Source organism: Oreochromis aureus, linkage group 10 (genome assembly GCF_013358895.1).
Source record: "Oreochromis aureus strain Israel breed Guangdong linkage group 10, ZZ_aureus, whole genome shotgun sequence".
In the NCBI taxonomy this organism is placed as follows: Eukaryota; Metazoa; Chordata; class Actinopteri; order Cichliformes; family Cichlidae; genus Oreochromis; species Oreochromis aureus.
This window is the reverse complement of record NC_052951.1, coordinates 31970337-31996036: the sequence shown is the minus strand read 5'-3', so window position 1 is coordinate 31996036 and position 25700 is coordinate 31970337. Positions and strand designations below refer to the sequence as shown.

The 25700-nt window shown below is 39.9% G+C and overlaps 1 protein-coding gene across 3 annotated transcripts; it reads right to left on the bottom strand.

Annotated features, from left to right (window-relative positions):
- Window positions 1-1461: 1461 nt before the first annotated feature.
- arl10 (ADP-ribosylation factor-like 10) lies at window positions 1462-22874 on the bottom strand. 3 transcript variants are annotated; one of them, XM_031750352.2, is made up of 4 exons: window positions 22231-22874; window positions 15418-15601; window positions 7738-7913; window positions 1462-4569 (listed from the first exon to the last, which is right to left on the bottom strand). In XM_031750352.2, exons 1-4 carry the CDS (start codon window positions 22366-22368, stop codon window positions 4396-4398), a joined length of 672 nt encoding a protein of 223 aa, XP_031606212.2. In that variant the 5' UTR covers window positions 22369-22874; the 3' UTR covers window positions 1462-4395. The 3 variants fall into 3 exon arrangements, with proteins under 3 accessions (XP_031606212.2, XP_039474627.1, XP_039474626.1); XM_039618693.1 differs by lacking the exon at window positions 22231-22874 and adding an exon at window positions 21916-22084; XM_039618692.1 differs by lacking the exon at window positions 22231-22874 and adding an exon at window positions 21467-21556.
- Between the last annotated feature and the right edge of the window lie 2826 nt (window positions 22875-25700).

Below are 25700 nucleotides of genomic sequence, written 5' to 3'. Positions count from 1 at the left end.
TGTGGTGGCGAGAGACCCGAGTGTAAAAGCACGTGTTGATGAACTGGCTGATCTATGTTCCTACCCTCTCCTATGATCACGACCTATAGATAGAAAGAATAAGATCAGCAGCAGAAATGAGTTTCCTCTGAAGGTTGTCTGTGATTAGAAATAGACTCAGTCATTTTAGAGGGGCTCAGAGTAGAGCCGTTATTCTTCCACATCAAAAGGAGCCAGTTGAAGTGGTTCAGCATCTGACCCCGGTGCCTCGTGGGCACCTCCTCCTAAGTGAGGTGCTTCGGGCATGTAATGGAGGCCTGGAGCAGATCCAGGACATGCTGAAGAGATTATGTCTCTGGGCTGGTTGTGCAATAATTTCAGGGGTCAAAATAATCCTGATTGGTTTCATTAAAACAAAGTGATACCAGAATACTATCACAGGATGGCAAATAGGTTTTTAATAACATCGTGGATTATACTTTGGATAAAAGCTGCAAGTTGTATTACAGAAAAGTTTAGTTTAATACAAGTTATAACTTTGTAAGTTATAACTTAATAGCAAAATAAGCATTTTTTTTCAGTGTTGCCATTTTTTTTCTTATGGTAAATTATTCATGGGGTCCCAAGTATGCATGTTAAACATGTCGGTAAGATGGGGGGTAACGTAGGAGCAGAGACTAATCCACCTTATCCTAACAATCAGTATTGTTATGACAAAGAGACCATGGTTCTCAGCCATCAAAGGATGGTTGCCCGTTCCAAGATGGGGAAGAACTGCTGCCCTAAGTGGAAGTGCTAGAGGCTGTTGCCTGGATAGTCACTGGCAGTTGCCTTGAAGAACATCATGCTTGTCCGTTAGTCCAATACGTGAGTAAAAACTGCAGTGAAACTGCACATATAGATGTGCAGTTTCACTGCAGTTTTTGGACTACAGTCCTACAGAGGTGTATGTGAATTACCAAGCTCGCTGACTGAATCTCACAGTGTGATGATGAGGAGATCCTGTCAATGTGTCCTTCTCCAGCTTCTTCAAAATCATGTCTTCAAAATGGGCATGGTCTCTTTGAAGTCTTATTTTTGATAAGTTTTATGGGGCGCTGCACTCCAGAAATGACAGAAGCCAAAGTAAGTTTTAAAGCTGAGCACTTTTCCTAATAACAAATGTTTGTTCTTTTAACATCATAAACAACTCTTGTCATGGCTCCTTTTTCATCCTTCTACATATAGCAGTTGTTCTTTTGACCTGTACAGTTTATTTATTAGTCTGAATGGTTCAAATTAAAACAGTCTCCCAGACTTTGTTAACAGTTGTGACACTAAGTTGACACATACCAATAACTTTTATTTTTGTTTATAGTCAGAAAGAGTCAAAGTGACCACAGGGACTACGATTTCAATATTCCAACCTACATTTGTTTCCTAATAAATCTACACAATTTTACTAACCTTCAAAGTCAAAGATTCAATAAGGACGCAAGTATGTAAACCTGTATGTCTTTATTACAGCAGAGCAGTCAGGAAAGTGAATACTTGAGAAACATAAGACTTTATGTCACTCTTATCACATGGAAAAAATCCCCAAGCAAAACAAACTTAAGCCAATTTTCCATTCAATATGACGTTTAAGATGACTCGATTATGTCTTGTTTATCTTTCTCCACATTTTGTCACAGCATTTACAAAGGTGGATCTGCATATTAAACACGTGAGTCAAAAGTTCAGGCTTCAGACTGCTCTAAGAGTCACCATGCTTCAAGCAGTCTTCTCTACGCACAGAAGCTCCGCCCACCTGGCTCTCCAGGGAACCAAATTTTCAGAATAAAGTTGGATTGAAGAGTGACAGGGAAAGGAACTAACATCTCTCAAGTTGCACTAACAGCCAGTAATTAGATTAATTAGCATTATTTTAAACCGTAAATCATGCAAAGTAACTCTGGTAGAATTCAAGAATAAACCCACTGAGCTGGAAATGAACTGAATAGGTCCCCTTTAGGTTTGGTGATAAAAAACCATGTAGACATGCATGAATGTATATCTAACAGAACACATAAAACAGGAAAGGCAGTGACTGGTTATAAAACAGTGTTCAAACAGCAAATCCACTCAACTTTAAAGTGAAAACATTTCTGAAGTACATCACAAGGAATAAAACTTCACATTCATTAAAAAGTAAAACTGCGTCGTAAGCGAACATTGCTGCACACATACAGCATTTAAAGATCTAGCTAATTCCATTTTATCTCTACACAGAGCTTAAAAGTCAAATACTGCAGTTATACATTCAAAGACGTGTAGTTTACGGGATAACTGATTTCTATGCAGTTACTGAAATGGGACTGGAAGTATGAGCTTATAAACGGGATGACGTCCAGACTGCACAGGCAAAATAAAGAATTGAGTTTAGATCCACTGCTGACTATTACTGCCCATAACTAGAGAATCTGAGGGTAGACACAACTTGGCATTTTTTCAAGAAATTGTTTGAGGGTTTACAGAAGCAGGATGGGTTCAGTTGACAAAATCAATTGCCCTGTTTTCTGAATTTATGGGACATCTTAAATCACAAAGAGTATCTATTGACCTAAAAGCCCAATTTCTCTGAAGCAGCAAGGTCCCTTTCTGAGACACTTCTCTCTTCAGAAACAGAGACATTTTTCAGTAAGATTTCTTTTGAATTTCTGAAGTTATCTGAGTAATTTAGAAAAAAAATTGTCAGGCAAATGCACGACAAAGTATTTCATGACCATGTCACAGCAGTCCATTGTGTCGTTTCTCCATTAAAACTTTTATGACTATAAACACATTTTTAAAAACAACCAGTTGCAGTTTCACAAGAGTTTCTGAAATACTCACAGCCACTATATTACATGATGTATTGGGAACACAAATTCATATCCGTGTACATAGAGTTCATATTTTCCACTTTCATAGAGCCACCATTACCTTGTTCTGAATGTTGAATTAATTGTTTCAGAGGTCACATTTCAAATGTTTAAAACTGGTTAAATTTAAAACACTGGGTTAGGTTTAAAACATCACGGTGCCACGTCTTATAAAGCTGCTACGTGCTCCAGACACTAAATATTCTTACAAAGTCGTGCTGTTTCAAAAAAAGTTGACAGTTCTAACCCATTAACAGGAACTTTTTTTTGCGACTTTTTTCCACTTTCTTTTAAGACCGAGCTGGAAGAACTGCAATAAACGGATTCGTGACTTTCGAATGTTTCTCCTTCTCCCAACTTGACAGATCATTAAGTTTGTACCGAAAATGTAAACATCTATAATTTATTATGGTGTTAGCGTGACATTATTTTGGTAGTGCATGGATTTATCATCGATTAATATCCACACAGTTTTTTGATATTGCAGCTGCCAGTAGTAGAACTAGATTAGCTAATGTTGTGCCTGTAATCAAATGTATAACTACTCCTTGTATTTCACTTATTTTAAATTAAGTATCTGTATTAAAATAATTAAAGCAAGCTTCCAAGCCTAAAGTATTTGAATACATATGCTTTCGGCCACAATTTAGAGAAGGTGTCAGAATAGCTGTTTATTTTTGTTAGCCTGATGAGCTAACAATGAAAAGCAGCTAACCCCCAGTGTCTGTACATCGTTTTGTTTGAAGTGTTTCCTAGGAAACTACGAACTCGTTAGATAAGCAAGGAATTATTTTCACTTTACGACCTTTGAAATGTCGAAACTTTATCCCCCAATAATGACAATACTGGCAAGAAGAAAAAAATGTTGCATTTTTTACTTGTTTTTTAAAGTCTCGGACTTCCCTTTGAATTTCCACACAATATTCCACTAGATCTCAGAGAAGCTGCAGTGCAGAAGTCATCCTCTGAAGCAAAGTCAACTAATCCCCAAACGCCAACCGTTCTGCTCTGCCAACGCCCTGATCTGACTTTACACAAAAACATTTCATAAAACAAGAAAACCCGACAAAAATTTGTTTCTACAAACCTGACACCCAACAGCACACATTTTATATACACGCAAACTACATGCTTAAATAAACCTCTAACAGGCCAACATTAAATAAGAGTCTGAGTCAGCAGCAGAAGGTGATCTCTGTAAGATCTGAGTCACTTCAGGGCCACCTTCTGTCTTCATCCTCCTCAGTCTGCACTTCCTCTTCTTCACTGAGCAAGAACAGATGAGTTGGTGGGAAAGTGTAAGATGCTTGAGAACTGTTTCTAAAGCCAACTAATAAAAAAAGGACCAGAAGAAAAGAAGAAGAGGTACTGAAAAAAACAGCACTCCATTTTGGCATCTTTTCACTCTCCCGCCTTCCTCCTCCTCTGCCTCTGAGCTTAAACAAGAAAACCAGAGAGGAGGAGGAGGAGGGTGTCCTCAAGCCACCCCTTTGCTTCCATGCCTCCTCTTCTGCTCTGTGGGAGGGATACTTGATCAGACTAGCTGGAGCAGCAGGTCCTGGACTGCATCCAGGCACTTGCAGGACTTCCTCACGGCTCCATCAGAGTCCAGCTGGGCGGCCAAGAGAAACAGCTTTCTGTCCTCGGTCACGGAGCCCAGAGACAAGGCTTCATGGAGCTCCGACACACTCACAGCATTCGGCTTATCCTGTGAAGAGGAGGGAAAAAAGGTTGAGGTTTTATTACATTATACCTTTAATTGTGGCAAATGAACCCAGTTTCTCACCTTTAATTAAGAACTGTGTAACATCTCCTAACTGTGTAAGCATCATCTCTGGTATGAAGGACGTTTGTAAATGGAGCACTCCAGCAAAATACAGTGAAGCTTAAATTATACCCAATTTACCCAAAAGTCTGTGCAGTTACATTAGAAGGCCACCCAGGTTTCAATCAAAGACAGATTCCTAATCAAAAAATATACTGTCGAGTTCGCCTCCACAAAAAAATTTGCTGATTTGAATAAAACACCTTCCCATTAACTTCCATAAATCTTCACAGCGTGTCATTACAAATTACTACATGTCACACTGTTTAAATGCTGGTTGTCTCTGTTGTGATCAAAACTCACGTATGCAACGAGTGAATTTAAAACCACCTTCCTACACAAACCATTCAACCCCGGTGCGAGTCTATAGATGTCCGCCTCGTTTCTTGGCACCACGTCTTTCCCAGCACATGAGTTCTGTGGGAAACGATCTCTGTGCTGTTTAAACTAAGCGAGAGCCGAGCCAGAGAACAAAGGGTTGGTGGGCGAACACCAGTATCACTGTCAGAAAGAGCTCCTTTATGTAGCCCATGTCACGGTACAGCCAAAGGTTTAGGCAAGTTAGCAAACACCTCAACAGACGCATTAGCTCACCACTACAGTGGCCCTAAATTAACGATATTGGTAATTACCAAAATAACTTTTTATGTTTCTGTAATGGTAAATTCACCAGTATGCACAAGCTCTTTAATCGAAATATTTTTAATGCTAAAAATATGCATTTACCAAAAACCTGAAAAAACTTATTTTTTGATTAAGACCATAAATTACATTTATTAACTTATATTCCTGTACAGAAAATTTTTTGATTGAATAATTTTTGACTTCTCAGACTAGTCTGCATGATAAATAACAATATCATTTTTAGCTTTAACAACTTTTTGACAGATTTGGTTATTATGTTTAGGACTCTATCTTCAGGTTATAAATATGGACACTCCAAGTGTCTGATAAGTAACATAAGATATTACATTATTTGTGAATATGAAAACTAATGAAGCCATAACATCGAACACGGGTAATCATCCATGCATGAGTGGTTTAACTCAAAAAACAGGGAACGATTCTGACATTTATTTGAACAGTACAGACTTTTAAATATACTTCGCTATATTCTCACGTGAAACACGTTCCTCCTGAAAATGACACGGTTATGTGTCATCCAAACATCTAACAGCCTTTTATCATTCAACTAAACTTTTTAACTGGAGCTTACACATCGTTTGATCTGCAAATCACCCAAACTGCTGGGAACTGTTGGATTTGTTGTACTTTCTGATGTAAAACTTCAAAGCTTAGCAGTACAACCTGATGGAAAAATCTGAATTCCTGTACTACGTTCCTATCAACAGGTTAATTAATAGGTCTATTCTCCATTCTGTTTGATGATCCAAATTTCCTTATTAATTTCACAGATGAAAGCAGAGTCAGTAAAAGTCTGCTCATTTTACACCTGTAGAGCCTCTTGATCTTTTAAACATGACGTGACCTGATCTAACTGGACTGCGGCTGCTCTGTGAGGTTTCAGGTAAGTTTTTCTTCTTAGTACTCCAAAAAAACCTGACAGCATTGCGAGGATCGAGCCGCAGTGATCCAACATTAAATGTGACTAATATTCCTTTTTTCCCTGCGGGGTCATGCATAATTCCACACACTGAAAGGAAATATGAACTGAGGAGGAAATGTATTTCAGGACTCTGATGGATCTTCCTCTTCTGGTTATGAACTTAACTGCATGCAAATTTCAACCTCTGCATGGCTGCTTTCAGCTAACTATTTATTTTGAAGGAAAAAAATCATTCATGCTTAATTACGCCCACACGTACACGGGTATTTTTGAGAACTGAGATTTTCTGTTTTCATTAAAAAAAAAAAAAATCCCATCCACATGTGCAGTTTTGAAAACATATCTCTGTCCACATGTAAAGTCTGAGTGATTCATAATCACAAGTCACAGCGCTCTGAAATGTGACTGGTGTAGACTCACAACTTAGGAATGGACAAAATGCACACAGCATACATAAATTTTAAAAAGATCAAATTAATTGTATGCGAAATGTGTAAAAACTGTAGATAAGATTAACAGCAACAGTATTTTGTCTCTATCTGTCATTGTAGAAATTCATCTGACATAAACAATAACGTGGCGCACAGCTTGATGTCAAAAAAGGCGCACACCTTTGACGTTGCGTGACTAAGTCTCCGTTTTTCCTCGTCCACACGTAGACGCAAAAACAGAGTTTTCAAAAATCTCCACCCTGGCAGGAGTTTTTAAAAATATCAGTTTTCAGTGACCCAAAACGCTGTTTACGTGTGGACGAAAGGCCCAAAGGCATAGAAAAAGCTGCATTTTCTAAAATACTCGTGTACGTGTGCATGTAGACTTTTTACATTGATCTCTATATACTTCCATATAATCCATAAATAATTTAGATAATCTCGGACTCTCGTCCACAGCATGTCCACAGCATCCTGTCTTCCTTCTCTCACCCCAACCGGTTGCGGCAGATGGCCCCCCCCCCCTCCGTGAGCCTGGTTCTGCTGGAGGTTTCTTCCTGTTGAAAGAGAGTTTTTCCTTCCCACTGTCGCCAAAGTGCTTGCTCATAGGGGGTCATATGATTGTCTGATTCTTCTCTGTATGTATTATTGTAGGGTCTGCCTTACAATATAAAGCACTTCGAGGTAAATGTTGTTGTGATTTGGCGCTGTGTAATTAAAACTGAATTAAATACAGGTGTTTGCTTTAGTTTTTAAGGACATAATATAGTTTGAAACTTGAGGTTTAATGTCTGAAACTGCAGAAAATTAGTTTCCATAATTTTCATGTCCCCTAAAACTTATATAAGTTACTATCTTTTACTCAACACTAATGTTGACAACACTAACTCAACATTAATGGAAATCATTGGTTGCTTAAAATGATAACGAAAGTTTCTCCAGAAATCTAAAAACACCCACAGGTTTTAGCTGTGACTTCATAATTTTGAGCTTTCTCTGTGTAAACTGGATTCAAAAATGCTAAAACAAAAAGACGCCTGTTTTACAGTTTACCTGCTTGTTTCCCAGGACGACCACAGGCAGCTGGGGCTCCACCCTCAGGAGGCGGTGCAGTTCAGCTTTAGCCAAAGGGAGGCGGCTTCTGTCAGACGAGTCCACCACGTACACCAGAACGTGAGTCCGTCTCAGGTAATCTGACCAGTAGCGCCGCAGATCCTCGCCACCACCAACTGCAGCATAGAAAACACACCGCAGACATTTTTAACCGTGTTGGCGATGTCATTTTCCACCTGAAGTGATCGAGTCATCTGACAGACGGTTGGCAGGACTTGGACTCTATGTGTTCTTCAAGCTTGGCTAGTCTTTAGACATTACTGGACAACACATAATAAAAACTGGTTCTTGTTGAGCAACACCCGGCCTGCAGGCCTCGGTATCTGTGGAGGATTCAGCTCCTGAAGCGATACACAATTCTCCTCAGCAGGAGTTCTCATAATTAAAAAACAAGGACAAGACATTGTTTTACTGTCGCTCCCTAAGGGGGATCTGTTTGCCCAAAATAACCGGTTTTATTTTTAAGTGTGTACCAGTACACGTAGCACTGCGTTCATAGAAAAGGAGGCCGTTTGTCCATTGATTCATACAAAAAACCCCAACAACAACAACAACAACAACAACAACAAAAAATTGTCAGGCAAAGAAACACAGTATACCCACACATCCCCGACTGACGGCCACGCTCAAGGCCATTTCGCTGGAGGAAGGTTTTCGGTTAAATAAAAGGACAGATCGATACGCAGAATTAGATAAGCTGTTGGCATCCCCACTTTAAACAAATTGGCCACAGATTAATTTCACATCTGCACTGGACCGAATGCAATCTGATTTTCACCGAGGGATGAAACAGGCTGAGACGGCACTCAGGCATTATTTATATCCACAGTTCCCTCCTGGGCAAATTGGTCTGATTCATTTTTTTCCATCTTGTTGCCTCCAGACATGATATGTTAAAGAGGCTCAGAGTAAAACATGACAGTGCAGCTGCGATTTCTCTTCATTTAATGGGTCTGAATTAGTTTTTTTTCATGGAATTTATTCCGTTTTTCTTGTTTTCCTGCTGCTCAGAGGCTCAGATTATTCTTAGTTTTGGGGGAAATACATTAGTATTGATGTGGTTTGGTTTTCCTTTATTTTTTGTTCCCTTCTTGAAACTTTTTCTTATTTGTTTTCCTTCCCTTGTGTTCTTTTCCAGAGACACTATGAATAATTGAGGACACATCTCATTTATGACTGTGTGAAAGATTCTTGGATTAGTTTGGCTACATGAAACAGCGGCAGCTCAGTCATCAGGATTTAAACATCGAGGAATGTGAGGATTCATTTTGATTAGGCTGTTTAATCCATTCACATTTTTACACAGTCCAGATTAATGGAAGTCAGTGGTTGGTTAGAATGATAGAACAACATCAAAGTGTAACATTCTTAATGGCGTGACTTGGAGTTTTGGGCCATTTTCACACCTGTAGTTCAGTTACATTGACCTGATTCAGTTGATGAGTCTATAAACTTTAGCTTTTCCTCACACTTTGATTTCCTTCCACACAGAGTGAACTCCAAGTCAACCACAAAGGCTTTCAGCTCTAACATCTATCTTAAAACTGGTAGTTTGGTCGGTTTGAGGTCGGATCACATTCTCGCCATAAACAAACCAGATCGAGTCCTCCAAACTGGGCTAAACTGACCAGAGTTTGACTTGGACGGCCTAAAGAGTGCAGGTGTGAAAGTACTCACACTAGGCCACCACTGATTTCCATTAACTTCTGTACAATCTTTAAATCAATTGATGACAGTTCAATTAAGTTATGTAATCAATAAACGTAAATTGATAATAAACTATAGAAATGAACAGAAATCAAAGTTTGCCTAGAAATGTAGCTCCAAATGTCCAGCGCTTGGAAAACATTTAGCTGTGCTCTAAAACTTTTAGACCTCATTGGAGTCCAACCATGTAATTTAATCCCACAGCTTGTTGGTCATTACTAAGATCATTTTAAAGTACTGTAACGGTTAATCCACCAGCATGTCAAAGCTCTCTAATCTGAATATTTTTTATCCTGAAATATAATTATTGAATTTTCAAATTTGTTTTACAAAACTGCAGAAAAAAATAATGGACATTATTATTTTGTGGTCAAGATGTAAATTACAGTTTTTTACTTGCATTCCTGAACAGAAAAATTTGTTTTAGTGGTTGAATGTTATGCTTGAATAATTTGCCGGCTCTAATTTCAATATAAAATCCTGAATTCAGTGTTTTCTTGTTTTTATGACTACTGATCTAAAAAATCTGTTAAGAAATTTATTAAATGTGTGTCCGTATGTATTTCACATGTTCCTATGCTTAAATGCATCCTGTGCACTTTTAGACTTTGGATGTATTTTTAAAGCGTTCCAGGCAGCCATTCACTTCCATTAATTTACATATCATCAATAAATCAATGACAAAACTTAAGAGTTGTAGATCTGTTTTACATTTGTAAGAAAATGCTGTTTTTCTGCACTCCCCAGGCAGTCATTCATTTCCATTCATTTCCATATGATCTATAAATCAACCAGAATACTCAGTTATGTTGCGTAATCCATCAACCTGAGCATGAAGTTTTCCTTTTATTCGTTTTTTCTTGCTTTCTGGGTTCACAGAGCAAACACCTCAGTATTGATTTGTTTTTCTTTCCATTTTTTCAGGGGAACTGAGTAATAAGAGTAATTTTTAAATAGCAAAAATTCTCATTTTTAAATCTACTGGTGTACAAGATTCTTGTATTTGTTGCTTTGTGATTTAAACCTGGAGCAGTGAGACCGACTGTAATATAAAAACGCCTTCATAAGGTAAATTATAAAGTAAGAAAAAAAAAAGCTATCTACAGCATTGCAGTACCAACACTGCTTGTACCAAACACAGTCACAGGTCACATTTGCTAGAAAATCAGTTTCCAGCTTCAGTGGTTTGGAAAGTCTGCAGCAGAAGTGACCTCCGGCTGCAGGAACCAGCGGTGCTCGACGGCCAAACGAATCACTGCTTACAGCAGCGAGTAAGACTTTAGGTCCTAACTGCCTCTGAATCCAAGAGGGTAGCAAGAATTCATTAGTGCTGGATCTAATGGGAAATGTTGCTAGGAAACTGGGGAGTGCTGTACTATAAGCTGATGTGATGTAGCAATAAATACCTGTTTACCCGATGCAGTACGGAAGCCGGACCCGGCACTCGGCGGCGTGAGCAGCTTGTGTTTTATTGTCACGGCGATCTCAACGGGATGCTCGTCCTGCTGCTCTACAGGCCATCTTATTAAACACCCTCCCACGTGTGTGCACACAGTCAACACTGACTCACACGGGTGTGAACGATGTGGGCGTGTGTCTGTACCGACCTAAAGGCCTCACTGCCGCTCCAGGCCTCTGTGCAGCAGCACTGAGGAGGAATTTACACCTGATTTTACAGCCAGTTCGACTGTTCCACCCAGATTTGTCGTGTTGTTACTTTGTCACATGACAGCTCAGCTCAAAACTTTGTGTTTAAGTACAGAACCTCTTAAACTGTTATTCTCCAAAAGGTCTTTAAAGTGATCTCACAGATGCATGTGGGCCTGTTTCATGCCTGCTAACGCAACCAAAGTTCAACTTGAAACTTTGACTTGAATCCAGATTTTGACCCTTTGTTCCACTGCTGTCTTCATTCTTACAGGTGTACACCACGTCCACGGGACAGTAAGTATACTGTGGTACGTTAACATTTAAAAATAACCACTAATTAGTGGGCCTAGGCTTATTGATTTAAATTAGCAGAGCACTGATTTACTGTCTGAACATAAATACCATCAAACATTCACCTTGTTGACTGTCACTGCGGCTCCTCGTCCATGTCAAAAATTTACATAATGACTCACAGATATTAGAAAAATAGTGGGTTTATTGAATGGATTTCCAAAAATTTAGCTATTATTTAACCCTAGTAAATAAACAAATATGTATGAAATGAACTGAGCATGCCATTGCTAGTTTGGGAATTCATTTAGAGGCAAAAGTAAAGAACAGGGATGTGTGCAGAGGATTATTATTATTGCAAAAGAGGATTATCCTAATTATCTATTTTTTAAATTAATGTAAGCTAAAGTTGTAATTGGAAATGGAATAAAATTAATAACACAGCCCTAACGGCCACCAGTCATGGACTAATTCAAGTTAACTGGACCTCTTTGACACATTTAGTTGGTAAGTTGTGTTTTTTAGCATTTCTAATGAAATTGTCTGACAAACGTTGACCCACAAACAGCTGCTCAAAGCTATAAAAAAAACATACTGACAGTGCAGTGACACGCGTTAAACTCGTTCTAAAACAACAAAAACCCATTATCAATATTTTCATCAAAACATACAGGTGCTGAAAGTCCCCATCGGTATGACGACTACTTTATGAGTGCTGATAGCAGCGCTTATCAAATGACCGAGGGTAACGGAAATCAGAGTTCAAAGTTAGAGGGAAGAACGAGGAAAATGGTGGATAGTGCAGATAACACTATACTAATGATTAAAGACAAACCCACTGACAACACAACTGTTCAAATAACCATTAATGATTTTTGATCATTTTGGTAATTTTTACCATTTTGTGTTTTCTTTTTTCCCTCAGATGTTGGGATGTCGTGTCACTGACTGATGTCATAGGCAGTGTATCCTAATAGTTTCATATCAGTGTTACTCTGTGATTGTTATCAATATTTTAACCTTTACACTGACTACACAATTGTGCAAATAAATAATTCCTGAATGTTGGACTTCTTAACGTTATATTTCCTCCTCCAATTAAAAGAATCTTGTAGACAATCTTCTTGCGATGTAAATACGATCACCATCATTATCACGAGCACGGTGATTCTCATCACATCATAATCCTGAAAACTGAAGAAAGCCAGATGTGTTTCAGCACACATGCCTTCGTTAGGGAGTTTGGTCTAAAGGTGTGAGTGAATCACGACATAAGAAAAGTGTCATTTTGATGAGTCCTCCTGACGCCTGTGTGTCGACACTGTTTTGTAATTTAAAAGTGACGATCTGGGAGCTTTAAGTTTTCCAAGAATACCGAACACGTTTGAATTCAGGAAGCACTTAGACATTATTTTTTTTCCATGTTTTTATTCATAGACTCTAATGTGCAATCAACAGCTTGCTTCTCAGTTTTTATTCACTTTCTAATTTCAGAAGATTTTCTAAGCTTGTAATGAACAAAAACACATTAATTTGTTCAGTGAGGACAGCAACAGCACGTGAAAGTAAACACGGAAATCTTGCTTTTGTCTTTTAGCAGAGTTCTTTCTTCTTGAGTTAAATGTGTGTCATGAAAAGATGATTAAAATGGAAGATGTGTGCAATAACGATGAAAAGTAAAAAACTTTCAAAAAGGATTTTGACTAGTTTAAGCTTCAGGTCTTAGTTTCAGTTTAGTTCATTTCACGTGCACGAAAAACGTTTTAGATCAGTGAACGCCGAGCTTTTAAAACATGTTTTTATATGAGAATAAGGAAAAAAACTAGGATATTTTCTGGTACGATTAAAGGTCGTGCAGCTTTATCTCTTTTTTTGACATCAGACTGGTTGAAGGATTTCTGTAGAGTCAGAGTTACATCTGTTACACATGTATCGCAGACAGCTGTATCTGTATCACGGTCCCGGGTTTTTGTGATGTTGTTGAATTTTATTTCTTGTGCTTTAACTGAATTTTGGTTTTTGTTTTGATTTTTTCTCACTTCAGTCTTCCCAGAGTTTCCATGCCTTTGCCTTCCTCTGTCTTCTTCATCATCCCTGTTTGTTTTGGGTAATCTCATTTCCTGTGCTTTTACTTCATTTCTTCGTCTGCTCTCTCATATTTTCCGCCTGCATCGTCTTCTCCTCTGTTTCTTCGTTCCTTTGCTTCTTTGCCTTTGTTACCTCTGTTCGAACACTATTTTTTGAGTAATTAAATTTCACCACATGGCAACACAATTTGTTTCTCAAAGCTTGTAAAGTGGGACATGCCATGCTGAAGGAAAGAGCTGAGGATTTAGGGCCTCACCACTGACAGTTTCACTTCCCTTTCGCACAAAACCAAATCTCATCATCAGCTCAAAGCCTAAAACTACTTCTCCATCTGATCTGGTGTTAGTTCTGTTATTTATAATTCCCCAGAGGACTCCATAAAGAGATCCGTGCATCGTACTGCTTCTCACCTCTCAGCACGCCTCTGAGTCAACGTCACCGAGACAAAGACACTTTAGACATTTAATGCACAGAGCTGCTGAAGTATTGTGACTGTGTGGGTGGCGGCGGGAGCTCTTACTTTCGCGGATGAGAAAAAGATTAGTGGCGCCCACCGATCGCAGAGTGTGACACATCCCTGTAAATACATCGGCCAAACACGGCTGACCACGTATGTTGGCTCAGTGGAAAGCGAAGTCATTCATGTTATTTTTAGTGCTGTGGAGCACTAATGTGATGGATTTATTGATCTTGCCAGTAAAAGTAATGCGATCTAACTTCACCACCATAGTGTGAAATTAAACAGAAATACATTTTCCAGGCTTCTTTGTCACAGTTAACTTTCGTGATACTTTGATACTGAATGTTTCAGTCACTGAACAAATAATAATATAACAAGAGCCATTGCCAGAGACTGCCTTGTGATTGCCTTTGTGTTGGCAGTGATGGATGATGTGAGCTTTCAGGGAAGAAAAACAAGTGAAGTTGTAGATCAAATCTCCCTTTAAGTTCAACTCAAACATAAAGCCAATGGAGTTACTTACCAGCACTTAAAGCAAATCAATTATGGACATTACCAGCTTCACGTTTTCATATTTTCTGGACCAAACATAAAACTGTATGAACATATTTTTCTGTTTTAAATTTCTTTTACACTGCTTGTTATTTTTTGAGAACATCTTGTTGCAAGTTTGGAAATATTCTAATGTTAACAAGCTAAAAGCCTTTGGTTGGTTGTACTTCATCAAGACAACTATGAGTAGGGAATCCAACATTATCCAACATGCTAGCAACCAAAGCAATGACAATGAGGTTTTTGGTGCAGCACCCTCTTTGCCAGGGCATCGGTGACCTGTCTCTGGGCCTGTGTGATGGAGCTTTATGGGTCGATTTCACAGGAATGGACAGCAAACAAACAGCAACTGGACAGTGAATATATTTTCAGTCAACTGGTGGCTGCCATATGGTTGGTCTCTAGGCCTGTGTGACTGTAATCTAAGATGCTAATCTGTATGTTTAATTACTGTTAGCATCATCTTGTGCTAACTGACGCTAACAGTGGTAAAGGTTAGTAAAGGGTCTACCTTAACAAACGTCAACAAGCTAACGAGCTAAACATTTCAAGTGGTAGAGATGTGCTAACATTAGCACACACTCACTATCTCCATAACTGGCAAATGTTTAAAAAAGTCATTCAAAACTTTCATTCACCGAGTCTCAGCTCTCACAACTTCATTCTAACATTTTATGAATCTGGTTTTCCACAGTGTGTCTGCAGAGCTGTTTGATTCGAGGCAGTTTTAATGAAACAAATGGCCGACTGAACTGAACAGTTGGGCCAAAGCTCTTTCCATTTCTCCATTTCATGCTGTTTGATAAAACATCAATGCCTGCTAGACTCCACACAGAGCAGTATTTGATTAGGACGGATAAAAGAAGCCTTACTCTCCAGGAAGTCGAGCTGACAGGCGGGGGCGTTGAGACTCATAAAGTTGAAGCCGCGGGTGGGCCGGCACCGGCCTCTCTTAGCCGCTGAATCCCCAGGGGTCAACCCCTGTAGCATGCTGCTCTTCCCAGCCCCGTCCAGACCGAGTACCAGGACCTGGCGCTTCCCACGCTCCTCTTCCTCCTACAGGCAGACCGCAGAGTTGTTAATGTTTGCAAACGCTTGGAAATGTTGTGTTGAGGCAAAGATTAAACACATCACTTATTCAACACAGAGTGAGGGTGGTTTGATGATCTTAGAGAAGCTTTTGGTTTCAAGGACATCAAGGAGAACATTACAACAAATTATCACCTCCAGGAGTGAACATCAGTTGTTTTAGTGGACAAACTAAACAAACTCAACACTCATAACATGGTTGAAGGGTGTTTCTCTGGTCTCTCCTATAAGCCAGGAATAAGCTTTCAAGTCTGCTCAGGTCCCAGTGAGAATAATTTTGTCCTCAGACAGTGAGTGAGTGCTGTGAGGATGTCCATGTGTCCGCCTGTATTCACTACAGGCTTTGCATGTGTCCCAGGCAACAGACTTCAATCAGACTTAAAGAAGTTTAACAAAAATAAGTACTCCAGCTCTCCGAGCCTATGACAGAGTGTAATCAAGGCCTTACTTGTTATATTTTCATGTACCGGCCGTTATAAATGCAGATACATACAAACAGCTGAATGGATAAACTGGTCCGGCTCTACCTTCAAACACCACAATGAGCTGCTTTTCAAGAAGGAAGGATGTTTCTGTCGTGCTTTAACTTTAATATCTGTTTACATCTTATTTGCATCTTATTTCACACGCACTATAATTTAAGTTTAAACTAACAACGCCGGCTTTTTGCCTAGAAACAGTTGGATTATTTAGCTCCATTTACTGAATTGCTGCCAGTTTCAGTACAGCAGAAAAGGCTCTCTGCTCGAAGTGAGTCTTTGAGTTCAGAATTGATTAACAGATACTGAGATACTGAAAGTCAAGAGTCCAAAGATAGCTGGTGAGCATGTTTAATTCACCGTTCTGGACATTTTGAGAACCTCACCTTGGCTGCAGGGACCTAATAAAGGACAAAGCCAAACTGCAAAAGCAGATTACCTAGTAATGAAATGACGATCGCGCAGCTCTGGGTGGATCAAACCGAATACCTGACTTTTCTGCCTTTCAGCTAGAAGCAGGTATTTTAACTTGATGTTCGTGTTTGTATTTTTTCACACCGGGTCGCCTCTTCGAATCAAACTGAATGCATTAGACTTTTCGGAATTTGGTACTGAAGACTCCTCATAATGTGCAGGAATATGAATCAGCTTCTGCAAACCTCGAGGGGCACCACTCGTGATATTATACTTTAATGAAAGAGCAGGCATCCCTTTATTACTTTTATTTCAGGGCAGATTTGTCTCAGCGAGCCTTCTGCGTGTGCAGGAATAAAGAAACGCGAGTCTCAGAGAAGGCTTCAAACGTCAGCGCGCTCTGAAAGCGCCTGAGAGGCTCGGGGACGTCATGGCCCCTCTGAGATCCCTCACACGTCAGTCATCTCCTTTTTAAAAGTCACACAAGGTTGGTCTTTATTCATGCTGTGTGCTGATGTGCAGCCGCAGCTCTGTAGAGGTTAATTACCAATTCATATCAGCCCTTTTAGAGTGCAGATGCATCAGCTTCCTATTAAAAATACCACTTTGTTGATGGATCATCAAGTGCTAAAATTACTCCTTCAGAATCAGTTAATTTGATTCCCTAACAGATGAAACCACCTCATAATTACCCAGCAAGCACTGCAGAAACAGGCCAGATGAAGAGTCTGGGATATTTTGAAGATGGATTGCGTTTCTTCTGACGTCTTTCTGGCTGTAATCGCCGCCTGGTGCTGCCGGATAAATGTAGCAGCAGATAAACAAGGCCGCTTTGACAGCTCTGAAGCTCGCCTCCGTGTTTTTCTGGCTGAGTCGGCCCACTGGGAGATCAACCTCAAACCCTGACAGCGCAGAAGCCTCGCCGTAGCTGCTGAGGCTGCAGAGCAGCTGCTGCTCCTAACAGGACGAGCCGTGCGTGCATCTCCATCGTCTCATTGGCTCGTACCTGGATTGCACACATATTCAAATGATCTAATACGACTTTAAGTGAAACCAGCAATTCAATCGTCTCCTGCTCCCGCTGTTACTTTCTCTTTAAACTTTTTCTTGTTGCTTCAGACATTTCTCATAAAAACTGGTGATACTGAATCGATTTCTTTTGCTTTGCTGCCCCGCGGGGAGGTTAAAGAGTCCCGGCTCGGCTGCAGATCAGCGCTGCTGGATCTGCCCGAGGTTTAACGTCTCTCTTAAGGACACTCCACCGAAGCAGACGCTCAGCAACGCAGCAGCTTCCCACCGAGGGAGCGGTAAAGCCAGCTCGCCTGCAGCTCTGAATAGCAAGCGTACAGCTGCGGTTTACTCAGAGAGGAGGCAAAAGGAACTATCATCCTCTAACACCGCCACATGCCGTCGGCCGCTCATGTTCCACAACTTCTCCTGTGATTACATGTGATTGCTCTTCCTCTCTCTCTCGCATCAACTTCCACTTCAGTGATTTCACTGCAGCCAGACTATGAATAACAAGCTTCAACTTGTGGCAAAAAGACACAATCGAGTACCATCAAGTATCGACTGAGGGTTAAAAATGCTTCCTCCTTTCCAGGAAATGGAAGTCAAACTGAAGTCTGAGCTTTGCCTGGAATAACAGGAAGTGACAGGAAGGCTCTCTCTGGACACTATCTGATTAAGAGCAGTGTTATCAACGCCCAGAAGTCGAGAGTCCAAAGATAACCAGAGGTTTTGGTTAGTGAGCCAGGTTGTGATTCGCTGAGTACTTCCTGACTGACGTGTTAATAAAGTCAGTGAGAGCTGGTTTTAGTTTTAACCTCTTTGACCATAAAGAACCAAGTCTGTGAAGCTGGCTGCTTTAGAAAAAGTGAATTAAATCAAACCTGACTTTTGAGTTTGTGACCAACCAATAACAACCTCGTAGACTGAGACTCTTCGTCAACATATGGTCAGCTGACAGGAGGTAGGCCTGATATCATGGAAAGAAATGGACATCATATCACATGTACTTTCTGAGAAAACACAGTGAAAGCCTGTGACCCGACTTACAGCATCTTCAAGCCAAAAAGCAACAAAACGGGAGAGAGGCGATTTCAGCTGAGACGGAAGGCAGAGCATCCTGCATCGTCACTGAGCTTATATCCGATTACAGTGAGATAATTCCCGTTTTCAAACCACACAGTCTTCACTGTGATGTTTGAAGCTACACAGCGATGACGATGTGGGGTCACCGGCGGTGAACAGAGGTTTCAGAAAGTCTGTGAACCAAAGAGAAGAACGCAGCTACGCCACAACATGTGTAATCAGCCCAGTCTCAATGATGGAGCTGTAAGGCCGAGCTTTACATGTATTTATCTTATAGTACAGGCACACTTCCTGAAAAGGGCTCTGTGAGACCTGTGGAAGTACGTTCAAGGACAAAAGTCAAGATGAAAAACTTTGCATTTACCTCAGGACATTTCTGGTTTTATTAAAGGCCACAAACGAGCAGCAGCTGTCGTATAAAGGTCTGTGAAACAGAATGCTGGGAGCTGACTGTCTGCAGCCTTCCTCTGGAACTGCAGTGAGAACACATTATATTCCTGGAGTAAATGTCACACAGGCTAATATACTCGATGTGAACTGGCTGCGGGCTTCATCCTCACCAAACTGTAGGCGAAAACGCAGCTGAGACATACATGTGCAGTGAAATCGTGCCTGTAGACGTGTATCTGGGCCTCGGTGAGGATCTCATTTCCCAGCGTGGCTCTCGCTGAACCTGAATTTGACACCCCTGACTTATGATGGTGCGATATTTTAAGACAAGATGAAACTCCCATACCACTGCACCCTGACACAAAGCAGAAAGTGTGCGAGCAGACACACCTGTCACTGTGTGAAATACTAAACGAATTAACTCACATTTACATGAATCGCGTCACATCGAGATACTTGTGACCGTGTACCCAAAACAGAGATTTTCCTGGTTTAAAGGGTGATAAAGTCCACATTTGGAGGCTGTTGGACCCATTATTCACGTTTAAGGCCAACAAGTATTATTATTTTTACCCTTAATCTCGCATTACACACTTAAATTACGTGTTCTTATGAGCTTTACTTTGAGAATAAAACTACTCAGTAAGGTTTGGAAACTACAAACTACAAATGAAAACACTGTTAGGTTTGGGCAATAAAACCCTGGATAGGTTTCAGTAACTAATTAAAGCTACTCGTTTAAGTTCAGACAATTAAAACTACTATTATGTAGTAGAAAATAATTCTGTTAGGTTTAGGTAGTGAAACTGGTCAGGTGCAGACAATTAAAACCTGGTTAGGTTTCAGTAATGAAACTAGTTGGTTAGGTTTAGACAAAACTATTACGTTAGGTTTCAGTAACTAATTAAAGCTACTTACTAAAGTTTAAAGAATTTAAACTACTATTATGTTAAGGTAAATAAAAGTATTCTGTTAGGTTTAGGTAGTGAAAGTAGTCAGGTTCAGACAATTAAAACCTGGTTAGGTTTCAGTTACGAAACTAGCCGGTTAGGTTTAAATAATGAAACTACTTAATTATGTTTAAGTAGTGAACCTACTCCCTGAGGTTTAGACAATTAAAACTGCTATTATGTTACATTTAGGGAAAGAAAATTATTCTGTTAGGCTTATGTTGTGAAACTACTCGGTTAGGTTTAGGCAATACAACCCTGGTTGTGTTTAGTTAAAGTTGTGCTAACTATAATAACAAAAGGACAACACGTGTCATGTACGTGCACAACAGATTATATTCTTATAAGTTTGTCACATTTTCACTGCTGGACATTTCTGTGGAGTCTGGGAACCATCGCAGTCGCCTGTACCTGAACACCTCGCGAATGTGGCAGAACTGCACAAACGATGAATAATGTCAACACAGAGCAAATCTCAGAGGACCAACAGCAACATTTAACAACAACGAAGGTGCCTGTTGTTGTGCCTGTAGAGTTGAGGCCGAGGAGTCACAGACAATATGAAAAACTGGGATTAATATAAAGGCCTATGAACCCATTGTCTACCCAACAAAATAGAGAAAGAAACAACAAAACGAAGCACTCCTGTGGTTGTTTGTGGCTCTGTAAATGAGCGTGTGCTGCCCTCCCACCTGCTGCGACTCCTCGGGGTCAAAAACACGCCGTTAGTCAACCCCCCCGCTTTCCCGAGATGTGATTAGAACGAATCCCCAGACTGAAACATTTACATCTCCTCTGCGGCGAGCTGCCGGCAGACGCCGGCATTATCCCCCGAAGACGGGCTGAGCCAGATAAAGCAGGCTAAGCCCATTACAGACTGCTGCTGATTGAATCGAGGAAACAAGATTAGAAACATGCAAATAGATTTTATTAAGAGATTCAGGCTGCAGCTGTGAAGACTCATTCATTAAGACCCTCCGCTCGCTGCCCGCCTCATTTCTGTTTTTCTGTCTCTCTACAGGAAGCTGAGACAAACAATCATATTCCCACAAGGAAGCTCGGTGCTTCAGCATCACCTTGAACATGATTTCCTACTTTTTCCTCTTTTCAGCAGCAGCAATTAAAACTGAAACAGTCTGCAAGCTTTTTAGTTATTAGGTCAGTCATTTACCCAAGAAAAGCTGTGAGGACTTCAGGGGTTTTTGTCTTTAAGAAACTGTGGTGTCCTTTTTCTCTGATTTGAGTAAATCAGAACTCTGTAAACTGAGAACACAATCAGCAAATCTAATCACTGTAATCTTTGCTTCTTTCACAGGTGACGGAAATCACTCTGAGTTTAGCTGGAGAAGCCGTCGGTCATGAGGATGTTAAAAAAGCTGATCAGAAAACAAACGTGTCTGAGAAGAATTTACTTAAGCGTACTTTTAAATCTTTGGCCAAAAAACCCCCCTAAAAACAAAAAACATGAATCTAAAAAAATTAAGCTAGCACAAAAGTTTCCGAACCTGCAGTTCCTCAAATGGCCACCTGAGGCCCCAGTTTAAGATGTAAACAGTTTCCATCTCTGGATGATTTCTCTCGTTTACTAATACATTAAAGCACCATAGATAAAATATCGCTGTAGCTCCGTGACGGTATAATTAATGAGGAGTAGCTCACGAGTCGCCCCTGCTGAAGCTCTGTCTTAACTGCACCCCATTTCTGTACAGTGGGATTAACAGGAAGTAGAACAGCTTCCTTCGGTCAAGGGTGGGTGACCCCATGTCTTAAATATCACTCGTGTCCATGGCTACTAATGTGGAAGGGGCGGGGCTTTTGACCTACCGTTCAACCACCCACCAGGGGGCGATCAATGCACCTCTGGAGCTGTCACGTTACATAATGCTGTCCTGTTAATATAAAATGAATTGCATTACATCAAAGTCTTCAAATCATGCTCACTACATTCCCCCACCTTCATCACCACCACCTTCATCACCACCACCTTCATCATTAATTATCAGCAACTGCTTCATTATCAGCACCACCTCCTTCTTTTCTTCTTCTTCATCTTTCTGTTTTCTCATAATGCCACCGGCACATCTCCACCAAGCATCAGCACATCTCCAGCAGCTCTAATGACTCTGCAGCGTCTCCTCGCCTCAGTCAGAGGTCCCTGAACGCGCTCCTCTCCAAGTTAAACAGTTCAGCTAAATTTAAATTAAATCGATTAAACGTCTAAAATGACCAAACTCAGAGGGTGAGTAACCTGAGTAACCTGCCCTCCCACCTCTTTGATGGTGCAGTACTCCGCCTGCGGGGACCATATCCGCCTCTTGTAGAAGTAGTTCAGCGCGATGAAGAGCGCGGAGCCGAGGGCAGCCACGGCGGCGGTCAGGGCGATGGAAATGTGCCGGAGGAGAACCATAGGTGGCGGGTGAGGTGGCGGAGGAAGCCGGGGACGGGAGCCGGACGCACCGCTGCTGCTTGTTCCTGGACGCCAACGGCTCGACTGACTTCCTCGTTCCTCGCGGCTCCGCGCTCGTGCTGCGGCTGGGCGCGCTACATGTGACCGAGCCGCTCCGATGTTTTTGTTCCCAGACGCAGAAAAAATGCTGCGTTCAGGCTCAGCTCGGAAATTTCCCCTCTCCTCTGTGCAAGCGCGTTTAACTAATACACTGACGGTCAGCACACTGTGACTACTTTGATCACTGATTAAGAACAAAATGTACTTTTTTCTTTTTTAATCTGTCATAATCCAATGATTTATATGATGATTTTATTTGTTCCTGGCCTACTAACGTTGATACATTTATTTATTATTGCGTTATAATAATATAAAATTATTGAATTTTGTGAATATGCATATTTGTACGAGAGCCCGACTGATACCGATATTTGGTGATTTAAGCCTCCAATATATCTGCCGAAGACTTCGACTTTTAGACACATGAAACATAAACAGATTCCACTCATATTTTGTTGTTTGGTGTTATTAATGAGATAACAGTGCAGCTTATAAAGAGTCTTCTTTTCTTGTTAGAAGTCATGGATAACTATTTACACAAATTCTGCTCGGATCAGCTGATTATTGTATTTGTAACGTTCCAAGCACCTGTTGCAAACAGAGAAGTTCTAGCGCACCCCCTGGTGGACAAACCAGACTATGCAGCAAAAAACATTCATAACGTGATTTAAAAGTTCTTCTTTAATTCCTTCTTTACTTTTTCACTTATCAGCTGTTTTAAATCCCAAGGCCAATATAAAGGTAGACAGCTAGTATTTGTGTATATATACTGGTACATCAGATACTAATATTTAATTTTTAACATTATTTTAAAATAGTAAAAAGAAACTTTAAAAACACTAATTATGAATTATTTATAAAGAAAATTTACATTTTATTCTAACAATCTTACTGAATTACTAAATGAATAAATACTCTTATCATGCTGTAGAATTTCTTACATTAATATTGATTTAATAACATCGAATCACTGCACAATATTGAAACAGTCTCTCCTACTTTTGTTTTTAGAGTAAAACTTATTTATTAAAATTAACTCATTAATAAAAAATGTATTCATTTATTTCCAACATTTCAGAAAAAGTATTGCAATATTGTAGCAATATATTAAATTATATTACAAATGTTGATATTATAAATGGTAAATGGCCTGTATTTATATAGCGCTTCTCTGGTCCCTAAGGACCCCAAAGCGCTTTACACATCCAGTCATTCACCCATTCACGCACACATCCACACACTGGTGATGGCAAGCTACGTTGTAGCCACAGCCACCCTGGGGCGCACTGACAGAGGCGAGGCTGCCAGACACCGGCGCCACCGGGCCCTCTGACCACCACCAGTAGGCAACGGGTGAAGTGTCTTGCCCAAGGACACAACGACCGAGACTGTCCGAGCCGGGGCTCGAACCGGTAACCTTCCGATTACAAGGCGAACTCCCAACTCTTGAGCCACGATCGCCCCAATAGCAATAATTATCACTGAATTCATCATTTATAGTGATGTGGAGATTTTTAATTTTATTCAAATATACTTTAATTTTAATTTATTATAAAAATAACACATATTTAATGCATATTGTCAAAATAACATTAAATTAAATCTGTTATTCATTTTTTAATGTTATGACCTGTACAGAACAACCTTAAGCACCTAAATAATTGTTTTATTCCAAACAAAATGAAGCCCTGAACACAGCTCCACATGTGTAAGGCCGCCGTGTGTTCTCTTTAAAACGTGCTTAAATCAAGTGACATTTAAACAACAATACAAAACCTTAATGTCTGTGTCATCTCCATAAATCCATCTCTAAAAACATGACCTTACATATGTGATAGGTGTTTATAAACTGTAATAAAAGTCTTCCTCCATGTACAGTCATCTTGCTTGTTTTGCAGATGTCTTCTGCAAAACAAGCAACAAGAAAAGCAGCAGTACCCCACAGTGATGTACCCCACAGTGAAGTGCACTGTGGGTTTTACTGTTGCTGTAACCAATTACAATAACATTAAAAAGAAATATATTTCATGCTTCACTTCAAATTTAGTGGATATTTTATTCCTCTTATATAAAACAATTATGAAGGGAAGTACAGTGGTTTGAATATTTCCTCCTGAAAAAGCAGCACAAATCTAGCAAAGTGCTTCATTAAGAAAGCACTGAAGCTGAAAACACGTCTGTTAGTGAGGGCGTTTTCTTTTTTTCCACAGTAACAGAGGCTTCATGGAGGCCTGATCCTGCATCCCACAGCAGGCACAGCTTTATTCACTGCTTCCTGAATACAGCAGTGCCAAAAGAGTGACACAGCAGCCGGGATAATGATGGAGAACCAGCGCCGTTTTCCCCTTTTCCCCTTTATAAAAGGCCAGTAGTGATATAAACCAGTTTAAAATAAAACTAAATAAAATGAAAAATACAAAATAAAATAAAAAATAAAATGCAATTAACCCAAGACAGCAGTCAAAGTGATGTTTATTTTCTTTTGCAAATCAGTAAATCTAAACATAGTTTTAGTTGAATATGAGAAAATATTTTTTTGTGACGTTATGTTCTAAGTTGAAATCTTTGTATAAGTTTTTGTTGTTCAAATTTAGATGATGAGGAAATGATTAAGATGTAAACATAAGGGGGTAGGTCTAAATAAGTATATACTTCTGCCTACTCCTTTTCAAACAACTGCATGGAATGATATTATGAAATGTTGGTGAATGTATATGTTTGAAATAAAAATGAACTGAACTGAACTGAAATCTGTGATAATAATAATAATGATAATCATGGGTAACAGGTATTAGGGCACTAGTTCTGGGTCATATCTGCTCATTCTAGTGATTTAGACGACCAGATTAGTGCAGTGGGAGCTAATGTGGACTTTTTCCTACAGCGCTTGAAGGCATCAGAATTGTAAAATGTTAGGATGTTTGGGTTTCACTGTCAAACACAGCAGGCATTGATGTTACTGTGCAAAGCTTGGTGCTATATAAATATTCAAAAATTTGCGTACTGAACTGCAGCTCTGTTTGCAAACAGAACATAAAACATTGATATGCAAATGAATTAATCCACATCTTTTGATTGGACATAGTCCAAAAAAAAAAAATGTCACATGATGTTCATTATGAATTTAGCAACAGCTAAGCAATAGAAAACTGTTGTTTAATTTGTTTAATGCTAAAAACAAACAAAAATTAAAATAACTGATGATGTGAATTAAAACCATGATTGGACATGAA

Excerpts from the sequence above, each read along its gene's own strand:
- arl10 (XM_031750352.2), bottom strand. The coding sequence starts at position 22,368 with ATGGTTCTCCTCCGGCACATTTCCATCGCCCTGACCGCCGCCGTGGCT. Across the intron at positions 15,602-22,230 it reads AGTACTGCACCATCAAAGAG|GAGGAAGAGGAGCGTGGGAA; the intron begins GTGGGAGGGCAG and ends GTCTGCCTGTAG. Across the intron at positions 4,570-7,737 it reads TCGTCCTGGGAAACAAGCAG|GATAAGCCGAATGCTGTGAG; the intron begins GTAAACTGTAAA and ends TCCTCTTCACAG.